A 12,910-nucleotide genomic window follows, 5' to 3' on the forward strand; every position below is an offset into this window, starting at 1 on the left:
TCTGCCTCCCCCAGGCAGATGTCATTGCTCTTTTTTCTTCATTCCCATAGCATCCTGGCTTATGTGTTGTTATAGATTGCCTCTCAAACTTCAATGTGCCTACAAGTCTCCTGGGGACTTTGTTAAAAGGCAGGCTCTGGTCCAGGAGTAAAGCCTGAGTGTTAATAGTTCTAACAAGTTCCCAGGTGATGTGCAGGTCTGAAGACCACATGAACACTCACTATATTGTATTATGGCTAATTATGTGTATAGTTTTGTAGCACTGCGTCCCTCTACAGAGAAGCTGTGTCTTAATCACCTTCTTCTCTCCACTACCTGAAAGAACCTGGTTCATGGCAGGTGCTCAGAAGAGGTATTTCATGCACTGACCACAGGAAAGCACCTGGAAACAGAGTGAGACTCTGCCAGTTTCTACTACCAGTAGTCACTCCCCTCCTGGCAGCTGTTGAGGGTTCCAGTGGTAGCCACCTGTGGGGCACAGGGTAGCTGATGACCAGGACGTCCTCTGTAAATGCAGTGCTCAGGATATCACTGAGGAAGGAAGGAGGCAGTCCCCATCCCATGAACTTTTACTTATTTGTTTTATTCACTGTTGATCTCTCCATATTAGAATAGGATCTCAAGGCTGGTGGAGTGCCTCAAGTGGTAGAGTACCTGCCTAACAAACATGAGGCCCTGTTCAAACCATAATACCTACAGGAAAAAACAGTATTCATCTTAGAACAGGATCTCCATCACAGTAGAGTACTTTGTTCATCTGCCTAAAACAGAGCCTGACATATAGCTGGCCCTCAATAAATATTTGTTGCATGAATAATCAAATGGAAATTTGACTTTTCCTTTCATTTCTCCTTTAAAAAAAAACAGCTGTAATAATCAGGCAAGGTCTGGGCATACACAGGCCAAGGTAGACAAAACAGCAAAGAATAAGAAAAAAACATGCAAATAATAGAGCCAACTTAAAAGAAAATTGGGCTGCAAAAATTATTAAGTGGTTTCACAACTCCAACTGAATCAAACTAAGGACTGAATGGTTAGCAATGCAGCTCTGCAGAAACCTTCCTAATAATAATCCTCCAATGCTGGACCCAGTATACCCTGGACTAAGCCCTGAATGCAACTGTAGGAAAGAACTAGCTGAGTGCTTCAAACCCACAATTTGACTTGGCTTTCAGAGATCAGCCTGAAACTGTTCAGGATACCAGCACCCTGGAACAAGGCTTTTCACACCCATTAGGAATTTCAGGTAACTGTGTGCTTCATGAAATAATTACAAAGCACTAAAACTTTTATCACCACACCATCAATACTAGAATGTAAAATAACAATAGAATAAAACAAAAATAATACTATGCAATATTATAGATATAATATACATATTATATGAAAGAGGTTCCATCTTCAGATACTTCTTTTTACTCACTGTTTATAGATCCATTTCTCTCTCCTCTTCCCCAACCCTCAGCTTATGCCCAAAGGTTTAATTAGCTGAACCACACACCTGAGGGAGAATGGTTTCTATGCATGTACGCAGAAGGGTAGGGAGCCTGCCGGTGTCCTCGGAGGCCAGAGTAGTGCTCACAGCCATGGTGGGTGTGGGGAGCAGGCAGAGGCAAAGAAGCAGCATACTGGTAATTGGTATTTCCTGCCGCACACATGGCATCCGGATTGGAAAAGATCCAGCCTCCCACTAGAATAGACAAGAGGAAGACACAGGGACTTTCACATCACTATCAGTTGACCAGCTACTTTGCATGGCTATTTCTTGTGAATGACACTGATGCCTGCCCATGTGGGGATACCACCACCCAGCTGCCACACCCTTACCCATGAGCAGGTGACCTAGCTTCTCTGGAGATGGATGACAGGTGCTATCAATGTGTAAAAATCATTTTAAAATGCTGGAAATAGCCATGCAAAATACAACCAGAATGCAGAAGCTAATAGAAATGCAAGTTAAGTAGCTGCCGGCTTAGTTTATAAGCATCAGTCTAGGAGCATTAGATGTGTATGTAAGTCACTAGCCTACAGTTACTAAGAGCTGTTTAAAGTGGTTACACAGAAAGAGTGATGGCCCCTCTCTTTATACTCAGTGGGAAGGTAATGCCTTCTATCACCAACCCACAAACAGGATTCTGAGAACACAGAGAAAGACAGAGAACTGGCCTTGCACACCTCAATAGCAAGCATTTTACAGAATATTTAGGAAGGCAGCGGAATAATTCACAGAAAATAATGAAGATTTTGAACAGAAGACTGTACTTAAGAGAATTCCTGGGCAAAGACTGAGACTTAGTAATGCAAGCTCTGAAACAGAAGCCTGTTCTACCAGATCTCAGCTGACATGACAGATGGGGGATTCAGATAAGACCAGAGACTCCCTTTAAAAATACTGACTAAGTAGTGTCACCTGGGCTTCAGCAATGTCGAAATGGAGCCGCGGTATTAAAACCCACTGTCATTACTTAAGTACTTTTGAAATATCAGTAAGCAAGCTATACACAGTTCATATACAAAGTGTGCACTCAATCATTTCAAAGAAGTCCTTTGTCACCTTCATTTTGTAAACACATGACCCAGGGGTTCCTACCTGGTGAGGGAGATTGAAATAGGCCACCCCAAAATATACTTCCTTAGAATATTATGAGATGGATATTCAGAGGGGCTGTGACACAAATATAGCTCAGAAAAGCTGTCCTTCTGTGGGGGGGAGACATGTAGGAGATAAACAGCATATGCAAACAGGCTTTTCATGAAACTCCCCTTACAGATTTACCTGGACCTGTCCAGAGATTTCCACAGGCTGTCACATATTTTTTTGAAAGCTATTACCTGTGCAACTTTATCTACATAGTAAGACAACCTCTATTCAATGCATTTTTCTTCCCTTTACCCTTCTACAATTTATGTTGCCACTTCCCCACCCCCAGCAGTCTCAAGTCCCTGTTTCTCTCGCAAATAACTCAAGGTGCTGTTGAAACACCAATCATCTGGCATTTTCTTTGAGTCTTATATTTTTGTATGACTCTCATGTTTCTGCACATATATAAATTTCTGTGCTTTCTTTCCTATTAACCTGTCTATTATTAGTTTACATCATAGACTAAAATAATAGCAACTTTAGAGGGAAAAGAGAAATTTTAAGACCTCCCTACACTGGTTAATAGAGTCAAGATTCAGGTGTCTAATGGGCAAAACCAGGCAAAAGACCGCAAAACCACTTAGTATGCCACCTCAAGAAGCTTGCCAAGATTACAATACATGAAAGTTAAGAAGGTGTGGCTTTACATGTGGCCCTAATCTAAACAAAAGGGGTTTTGATTCCAGGTCAATGAAATGCTTTTTTTGAGAGCTGCTTCTCTGTGTGGTTATTCTGCCGCTTCTGGCATAGAAGATGCATTAAGGTTTGGGGAAGGCGGGACTGAAGAATTGCACAGCTTTAAAATGGTAGCAGGGATCTTCTTAGTGAGTCACTGTAATCGAAATCAAACAGTGTATCAAAGGGTTAACTTTACTACTCTGATGTCACTGCCCTTGCGTTACTGCTGCAGCTTCAGAGGACTCCCTCCATTGTGGGGCCTCCTCTATCGTCCCAGGACAGGCAGAGTGGTACCCTACGGGATGTCCAACGCTGCCTTTGGAATACCAGCTGTACTGCTCCAGCTCTCCCTCAGGCCCTCCTGTCAACAAATGCAGACCCTTCTCATATGTGCGTCCACAGCCTGCATGAGACATTTCAATGGTGACCAACTCCAAAATTAGCAAACATTAAGTAAAGTGAAAAAAAATCCAAACCAGAATGACAAGAGAGCAGAGTATGTAGGTAAGAAATAAGCCTAACATGAACTCTTGAGAGCTCTTAGCCTCACTCACAAGAAAAAACAGAATGTAAGCAATTCAACATTTCCATTCATATCTCCTGCCTAAGGTTTGTTTATGTACCTTAAGCCAAGGAACAAACTAACTCTACTCTCTCTCTCTCTCTCTCTCCCTCTCTCTCTCTCTCTCTGTGTGTGCGTGTGTGTGTGTGTGTGTCTTTCTCTCTCTCTCTTCCTCCTTCCCTTCTTCTCTCCCTCCCTTCCTCCTTCCCCTACAAAGGGCATGAATTTGTCTTGAATTGAAGGAATAATCTGCGGGGTTTTGATTTGGACTAGGCCTTAGGCAGTGGTGATAGTAAGGTATCTGGGTGTGGAGGGAACTCACCCCCAGTGTAGCCCATACCTCCCCCTGCTATTCACCCAACTCACAGTGAGAGTAGGCAACTTGCTGGCTCTCAGAGATAGCCTCTGGAATGTCTTTTAAGTGATTCCTGAAAGAGTAACGAAAGTCACAACCATGTTACAAGTCCAAAATAAAGCAGACCCCAAATTCTCTTCAGACAGTAATAAATTTCTGGGAATAAGAAAACCAAACACCTTTTTTTTCCTCAAAGCTGCTATCTTTCCCCCATTCTTTATCCTCCAGGGCACTATTTGTACTTGTGCAATTGCTCTGTGAAGTTGCCTCTATTATCATACTTATGATTGTTGATCTTTATTTTGATCTTACTGATTTGTTATTATTGCACATGCCTGACAAGATTTAGGGACTGACAACAGCTAAGATTTCCATAGGACTTTGGAACATAATTACATATGTGATACGCAAGATCCACCAATGACCCTGTGAGGAGAAGATTGCTATACATATTTGCAGAGTAAAAAAGTAGATCTCAAGAAGGTAAATTGACTTATACAAGATCAAAATGCCAAAGCTGGGACTCAAAATCAGAACTTCTTATGCAAAGTTCTAAATTTTCTTCATACCAAGCTATGATCATTTTGAGTCTAGATTCTATCATCTCACATATCAGCTTGTCCTTTAAGACTTTGCTATCTGAAAAAGTTATGTGTCATCTGCATCATCAAAATTCATTCAAATATTGAACAAAACGCATTCCTGTGATGTATCATTATAAACATCTGTCCATTAATCCAAAGCCTTTAAAATGAAAAGGAAATATGAAAAACAGTTATAAAACAAATGAAAAAAATTCAAAGCTCAGGCAATAAAATCTGAACACTTTAAAGGTAATCATATTTATATTCTGGGTGTTGTCAATAGAAAAGTCGGTGATAAGTACTACTATCTTTGAATTTTTTCCTAGAATGGAAAGGAAAGATAGGATGATGTTAAGTCACTGGCCCAAAGTGGCAGTCATCATTCACATCTCCAGAAGTTTCGAACTTTTCTTCTCAGACCTGAAAAACATGAGCCTCCAACCATTACTCACTTCTCTTAGGCTAAGTGTAGCTTTAAAAAAAACTTAAAGCCAAGAGTGGTGCATGTCTATAATTACAGTGCTCAGAAGGCAGAAGCAGAGGATTTCAAGTTCAAGGTCAGCCTGGGCTACATAGTAAGACCCTGTCTCAAAAACACAAACATACTTCACAAACAAACAACAACTTATAAAACCTTATTACTCAGAAGTAATTGGAAAAAGGACAAAGTAAATAATAAAATCTAAATAACATTTGTAATGTAGTTGTGTACCTTCAAGAACCTACAGTAAAACAGAGCTGACAAAACATTGGAAGTTAGAGGTTCTCCTGGACCTCTACTATAGAAACTGACAATTATAATTTTGGTCAGTTTTGTGAGATTTTTGAACATCAAATTGCATTTCTATCAAAGATAATGCAAGCATCACTATCCTATTCCCTTTCAGTACAATCATAAATCTCACATTTACAGAACTCAATCCATAAGACTTTACTGAAATTCCTCTACTCACCTTTCCTTGGCATCCAGGAAGGCCTTGGCAAAAGGGTTGTACTTGATTTTGAGAGCTGTGATCTTGCATTTGCAAAGACAGAAAGTGTTAGTGAAAGTGGAACATGTATGGAGCAGACAGAAACCTTTGTGTTCATCCATGAATTCCTGTAAAATCAGAATTCCTTCTCTTTTTCTGCTCCTCCTTCCCCATGTTTCTTTTCTTACTCCTGCACTAAATCCCTACTGCACTGTCTCTAGCAAAGAACATTTCATGATGGCATGTGGTGAGAATGATAAATGCTGTGTAAAGTCAGCAAAAAAAAGTACAAAGCTTCAGAAATGAGTAAAGCCCTGCTGTGCTGAACCCAGCATTCCCTCTTTGACTCATTTTTCTTTTTGTTCAAGAATCACTGAGCACATACCACATGCAAGTTCCTTTTCTTGTCACTTGGAACCCAGGGGACAGTAGGACAGGGTGAGCCTACCTCTCTTAGACAGTCCAGTTAAACATCAATTCCTTATTCTTAAGGAATCACTTCCCTACTAGGCCATGTAAATGCAAAACACATTACCCTCCACTCCTGTCACTTAGCCTGAAACTGCTTCATTTCTCACCAGAGACATCTGACAGAAATATAGAGTCATAAAAATCGTATGAAGATACAGATAGAGGAAGAGATAGAATATTTGTTTTCTTATCCCACCCATGAGATGTGAAGGCTTTGAGAACAGGGTTCACATCTGTTTTGTTTTTGTTTTTACATCCGTTTTATTCATTGTCTCATTCCCAGCTTCTAGAAGAACAACCAACATATAATAATACCCAATATGATTTATTAAATAAATATTTAACCAAATATTTATGTTAGCAAGAGCCCAAGACTCTCTGGTGAAGAAAGAAAAGTAAAATAAAAACACAACACATTCTGTGCCAGAATTTGTGAGGAAAAAATCAGGAGAAGAAGGGAGGAGAGGTATGGAGTTCTGATCTTTTTCTTGGCTAAAACCTGAAGAGATTGGGTGGTAAAAAGGTGCAAAGCCTTTGGCTACTCTCACCCAACTTCAGGCCCACTTGTCTCTCAGGGAAACTTGTGGGCAGAAGGAGTCTCTGTGGTTAGATTTGCATAATCTGATTACCATGGTAATCAAGTACTAGAAATAGGCAAGTCAGGCTGAAGAGCTTGTTGAAAAATCACGATAAAACAGGCAAGTAGTTCAGAGGGAACTGTCCAGCATATGCAGCCAGGATAAATTTTTGGGGATTTCCCAAATCAGGAGCCAAATGACAAAGACCACTGACTGAGAGAGCAAGCAGCATGCAAATGGTCAGGGGGCCTGGACACCAGAAGGGGCTAGGATACTTCCCAGAGATGCAGAAGTCACTTCCTCCCTCTTGGACCCAGATTCCACCCACAGTGAGAAGCAGGGGAGGGAGGGCTAGCTGTGGAATTGAGGGCTGTCATCCTAGAAAACAGTACCAACAGAGCACTGCTCCCACTGGCCTGCTGCAGGGCTTCTGCCAAGAGGCCAGATTACTTTATATAGAAGCACTCACATTTCCTCTGCACATCTCTGCAGGGAACTAAATCTGCATCCTCGTTTCACCTGTAGACACTAATACAACAGTTTCCAACCTGATGGTACCAGGGTCCTCTAGGGGAAACTAAAAACTACAGATTCTGGGCCCCATCCTTGGAGATTCTGACTCAGTAGCCTAGCTGTCTTTGAAAGCTTCCAAATAAAGAAATGAAGATTAAGGCAGCAACAAGGGATTGTTTTTTAACCTATCAAATTGGCAAAAATGAAAAAGACTGAATATATGTTGATAAGATATGGGGGCTATCAATGGCGATGCCCTTTTAAGGGAAGCAATTTGACAATATCTATCAAAATTCTGAACATCTGTTTCTCTTAACAGAACAAGTCTATTTCTAGGTGTTTGCCATGCATGCAAACAACAATAGATACACCAGGATATTCATTGCAGCATTACCTATAACAGAGAATAAAAGAATTAGAAACAACCTAAATGTCCATAGGTATGGCGCTGATTACATGAAGCATGGTATTTCGTTACAATTGAATTCTGCAGGTACTGAAGAAAAGGAGATTATGCCTGAATATAGCTGCAGAGAAAGATACCCATTATATACTTCTAAATTGAAAAAAAATCAAACTAACATAACATACAGGCAGTCTATATTGCATATATATTTATACATCATAATAAACACATGGGGAAACATGCTTTAAGTTGTTAATTGCAGTCTTCAGGAAAAAAAGGATTCCAAAGCCAAAAAAAGTACATTTATCTTTGATTTTCTTTTCAGTTTTACTTTGCCTGCTTCTATACTATTAGTTCATTTTATTCCTTTTAAATAACCATACATTATATTTGGGTTTTTTTCAAGTTTAATAGAAAAGAATCCAATGTTCCCCAGCTGTTCCTATGATCAGAAGCCTGGGAACCCCTCGAGAACATGAATGGACTCAAATCTGTCCATGGTAAGACCAGGCTCTGAATTCTGACCAATCAGTCAGTGTTCAAATTATTGAGCAGGACAAGACCTAAATGTGCTCAGATATTAAAAGGTGACACACAGGAGAGATAATAAAAACCCAAAGAAGGGTACACATTTGGATCAATTCCCACAGACTTGCTTCTCGAGCAGGAGAGTGGAAGAAGAGCAGTCACCTCTATTGGCCCATACTCCCCCAGACACACCCAGCTTGGTACAGGCCAAGGGTACCTCAGGACCCCAAAACAGGACTTATGAGTTTCAAAAGAACTCAGGAGTTTTACCACAACATACAATTGTGCCTTATTGGCACCAGAAAAAGACACACTAGCAGGCTGCTATAGTTTGGATCTTCAGTGTCCCCCAAAGGTCCAAGTAGTAAAGGCACCACCCCAAGGGTGGTGCTTTAGGAGGTGGTGGAGTCTTCAAAATCCTTCCTAGTGGAAGCATACTTTTGGATGGGATTGTGGGACCCTGGCCCTGTTCTCACTCTATTTTTGCTCCCTGGCGGTGAAGTGAGTGATTTGTTTGGCCTTGTACACCAACCCACCATGATGTGCTGCCTTATCTCAGGCCCAAAGTCAAGGAGGGTCACGTGATGGCTCATGGCATGGAACCTCCAAAACTGTAATACAAAATAAACCTCTTCTCTGTGCAAGTTGTGCTGTATTCATTATGGTGATGGAAAGCAAATACAGAGCCTTTGGCAAACAGACAAGAGGAAGGGAGAACAGCTAACCTATTGTTTAACTCCATTACTCCTAAGAGTATCTGAATTCCAGAAAACTTATCTTTCATCCAAGTTTGCTCATGATAATAACAGAACCACTGCCTACTCTGCCATGCTCTCTCAGGTGACATTTATACACACACACACACACACACACACACACACACTTACCTCCTCATTCTGATAGGCAGTGACAGCTATGAATTGGGTTTCAGGGAAGGAGCAGTTCATGACCATTCGATGGGCACCTCCAACGCGCACTATGTGAACCTGGGGTTCATACTTGTGCAGAGAGTTCAGCATTATCTGTTGAATTGGGGAAAGAAGATAAAGAGAAGCAAAGTCAAGCACAATCTATCACAGGTGAAAGGGAATTGGCTAACCAGCATGCTTGGTTAGTGCCAAACTTGGCACCCACCCCACCTAAGTCACCTGAACGTTCACCACCTCTGAGAAATGAATGGGGGTAGGGGGGTTTTTCCAGCAGCTCCAGAGAACACAACATTGACACTTATACAAGGGTCACGGATGGGATGCTGACAGGAGTTGTTCTTAAGTCTTTGGTGTTCTGCCACCACATCCTGACTTCCATTTCCTTCCCCTATTTTCAACACAACATGCACATTTCAATCCATTAAAACATATGTTTCTTTTCAAATGGAGAATCCTAGTAACTCAAAATGTTGACAATGACATTTTACTTGTGACTAAAGGGTGAGGAAATCTGACTTCTGGTGGTTATACATAATCCACTCTTTATAATTCAAATGAAAGGGCATTGAAAGTCTCATGCTGTGAAAGCTACTAGACAATGACAAACTACTTCTCAGTTTCCCATTGTAATAAAGAACTAGAACCTTCTGGATACCACAAAGCCTTGCTGGCATTATCTGTACCTTCTAAAGCAGAACTCCTACATTCCCCACCAGCTAAGCACAGAAAGAACAGAGAAGGCACAAAACAGAGAGCAATAGGCAGAACAAAGCCAAATCTGTGGGGTGGGGGAAGAGAATCAAAGCCTTTTCCTCCCAGTACTGTCTCCAATATCCTGCAAAAAATCTATATTTTATAAAGTAACTAACAACCTTACACAACCGTACCATAGAAACCAAAAAGAACCCCCCCCCAAATTGTGTTTACTTTAATTGGAGACCTTAAATAAAACCTTCCTTATTTAAGGTTTGTTTGGATTTTTTTTTTCTGAAAAACCAAAGCTGATTCAATATTCTATTGATAATTATCATAATGCCCAAGCAGAGGAAGTAATTATTTCATTTAGGAGCAGCTTTTTATTAAGGTATTTGTCTATTGCCAACACGCCACTTACACCAAAAGAGAGGAGAGAGAATAACAAAACCCTGGTACCCACAAACATCTCCCTCCCAGGGAGGGGCTAGGTAAAAAGCAGCACACACAAGACAAAACTAAAAAGAGCCCTGATGATTAAGTAAACTACTGCTCTCTCTCACTCTCTCTTAACATCAGGAAGTCCATTAAAAACTGAAAGCACCAATTAAGAGCTGTTTATTCCTGTTTACATTTGGACCCCAGGGAATAATTGGCTTCTGTAAGAGAAGAGGCTGGTGAGGACCCCTCTAATTGCCTAAATGCACCCTTGATATTTCTTGATTGGTGTGTGGGGAGGCCAGTGCGCACCTGCCCACCTCCGTTGAGCTTGTTGGTCAGCTTCACTTTGCTGAAGGAGATGGGAGCTTTCATCCAGTGGGCCCCAAAGTTGGGGGAGTCGGGGTGGATGTAGACACAGCTATGGCTGGAGACCTCTGGCTTGCCCGCAGGTACCCATTCCCCATTGACGTACTTCCAGCGGTGACTGTCCGTTGGAACAAAGTCCAGCAGGAGGGAGTACATGGCATTGGGGTCCAGTCCAGTGACACTGATCTTTAGGACAGGGAACATCCGTCTAAAAGAAAAGTTAGAAACTCAGGCACAACAGAAAAGTCAAAGGACCTCCCCACCATGTCCAAAGGCCTCTCAAGTCTGAAGAGACTTCCATGGAATGCCCTCGATGGGAGGCCACATAAACAGGGGCCAAGTCCACAGCCCACCAATTCCACAGCCCACCAATTCCACCAGAGCCTCTCTTTAGAAACGCATTTGATATTGAGGCTTGACTTTAAAATATTGTGCTCCATTTCAAAGTCTGAAAACCACTCATCTAGTCATTTCACAGAGGCGGAAGCTAAAGACCAAGGTGTATAGTCAGGTGCCACATTCTCACAAAGATTACCCACCCCCTAGCAGAGTAATGTCATAAAGTAGCCCTTTCCAGACTCACAAAGAACATTACTCCTGAATAATGATAATAGCATTTATAACAAAAACAAAGAATATGACAAAATAACTGAGAACTCTTGGCTGTACAAAATTAAAAGAGTTCCTTTCCTCCAGGATTTCTCAGAGCCTTTATTCTTCTGATGAGCACTATGAAATGGAGATGTGGGATTATGCACACCCTAAACTTATGTTACAGTGGAACCATCTTTTCTCTGAGCATTTTGTGGGAATTTGTGTTCGAGGAACACACTTTGAGCTATGCAGATCTGGAGTCATTGGTCCTTCTTCCACCTTCTAGAGCAATACCAAATGTTTCTTCTATGTGGAGATGCTATCCAAATAGTTGGCTTCTAAGTCTAGAGCATTTTCATCACTCTAAAAGAAACCCCTTAGCCATTAACAGTCATTCCCCAGTATATTCAGACTCCTTGCTTCCAGAAAGAAGAGCAGAGAGAAGTGGTCCTGGACAGTCAGGCAAGAAAGAGGCAGAGCTGATGTCGTCTGTGCTTCCAACTTCCAAAGACACCAAAGGTGCAGTTCTAGAACCAGGAGCAGAGCTGGCCAGCTGAAGGATGGTACTCTCAGGGCCACGCCAACACTTCACAGAGCACTTATTAGGTGCCGGGCATTAGAACAGCACTTTACAAGAATTAATTCATTGAGTTCTTGCAACAACTTTATGAGGCTGTCTTGGAATGTTTGAGGAAAGAAAATTGGTTTAAATAGACTAGGCCAAGTATCTGAATTAAATAAAATTTCTAGGGAGGAAATGCATCAGGTGATGCATTGCACATGTGAATCTTGGCTGAAAACTGCTTTTTCCACCTCACTTTCATGTTTGCTAAAATGATGATCCTGCCCTGAGGAGGCTGCCTGTACAATGTAGAATTGTTCCCACTGTATTTTCTTTTGTTCTTTCTTCAATAGAAGGATTTTTTCCCTCTATTATTCTGTCTAGATACCAGATTGAACTATTTCCTTTTTCCATATAATTTAATGTTTTCAATTATGTTAAAAGTATTGGCCAAGTGTAGACTACAAAAGGCCCCTGAACACACAAATGCCATTTGCAAAGAATCATAAAAGTGAGCATCAGAAATAATCATAGCAATCATATCAAAGTCTAGCTTGTTTATAGGAGGAACACAGAGAAATGGTCTCTGTCTTCTGGTCCCATGCTTTTTCTAAAGTGCTAAAGAATTTTTTTCTTTTTTGGCAATTTGAAATCAGAGCCTTGTGCTTGCTAGCAGGTGCTATACCACTTGAGATGCACTCCCAATTCTTTTTAGGTCTGGTTATTTTTCGGATAGGATATTGCATTTTTGCCCACAGCTGGCCTGGGACAGTAATCCTCCTACCTAAGCCTCCCACATAGCTGAGACCAATAATCTTTTTACTTTATTAATTTTAGTTTTTAGTTTTATTTTATAAAAATTCAAAAGTGAATAATTGTCATTTCACACACTAAAGTTAAAAAAAAATAAGTAGTACATGTAAATGTTTTAAAAAGAAAGAAAAAGGGCTGAAGATGTTTTTCAGTGTTAGAGTGCCTGCCTGGAAAGCACAGGACCCTGAGTTCAAACCCCAGAATGACCTCCCCTAAAAAATAGGA

The 12,910-nt window shown here is 41.0% G+C and overlaps 1 protein-coding gene across 3 annotated transcripts in view; it reads right to left on the bottom strand.

Annotated features, from left to right (window-relative positions):
* Positions 1–12,910, bottom strand: part of Tbx19 (T-box transcription factor 19) — a 59,567-nt gene that overhangs the window by 13,603 nt on the left and 33,054 nt on the right. For all 3 annotated transcript variants that reach the window (XM_074047547.1, XM_074047546.1, XM_020178883.2), the window contains 5 exons: positions 10,660–10,924; positions 9,175–9,309; positions 5,774–5,835; positions 4,248–4,309; positions 1,502–1,690 (listed from right to left, as the gene is read on the bottom strand). In XM_074047547.1, coding sequence (XP_073903648.1) covers positions 1,502–1,690; positions 4,248–4,309; positions 5,774–5,835; positions 9,175–9,309; positions 10,660–10,924 — 713 coding nt within the window. The remainder of the gene's footprint in view (positions 1–1,501; positions 1,691–4,247; positions 4,310–5,773; positions 5,836–9,174; positions 9,310–10,659; positions 10,925–12,910) is intronic.

Source organism: Castor canadensis, chromosome 11 (genome assembly GCF_047511655.1).
Source record: "Castor canadensis chromosome 11, mCasCan1.hap1v2, whole genome shotgun sequence".
In the NCBI taxonomy this organism is placed as follows: Eukaryota; Metazoa; Chordata; class Mammalia; order Rodentia; family Castoridae; genus Castor; species Castor canadensis.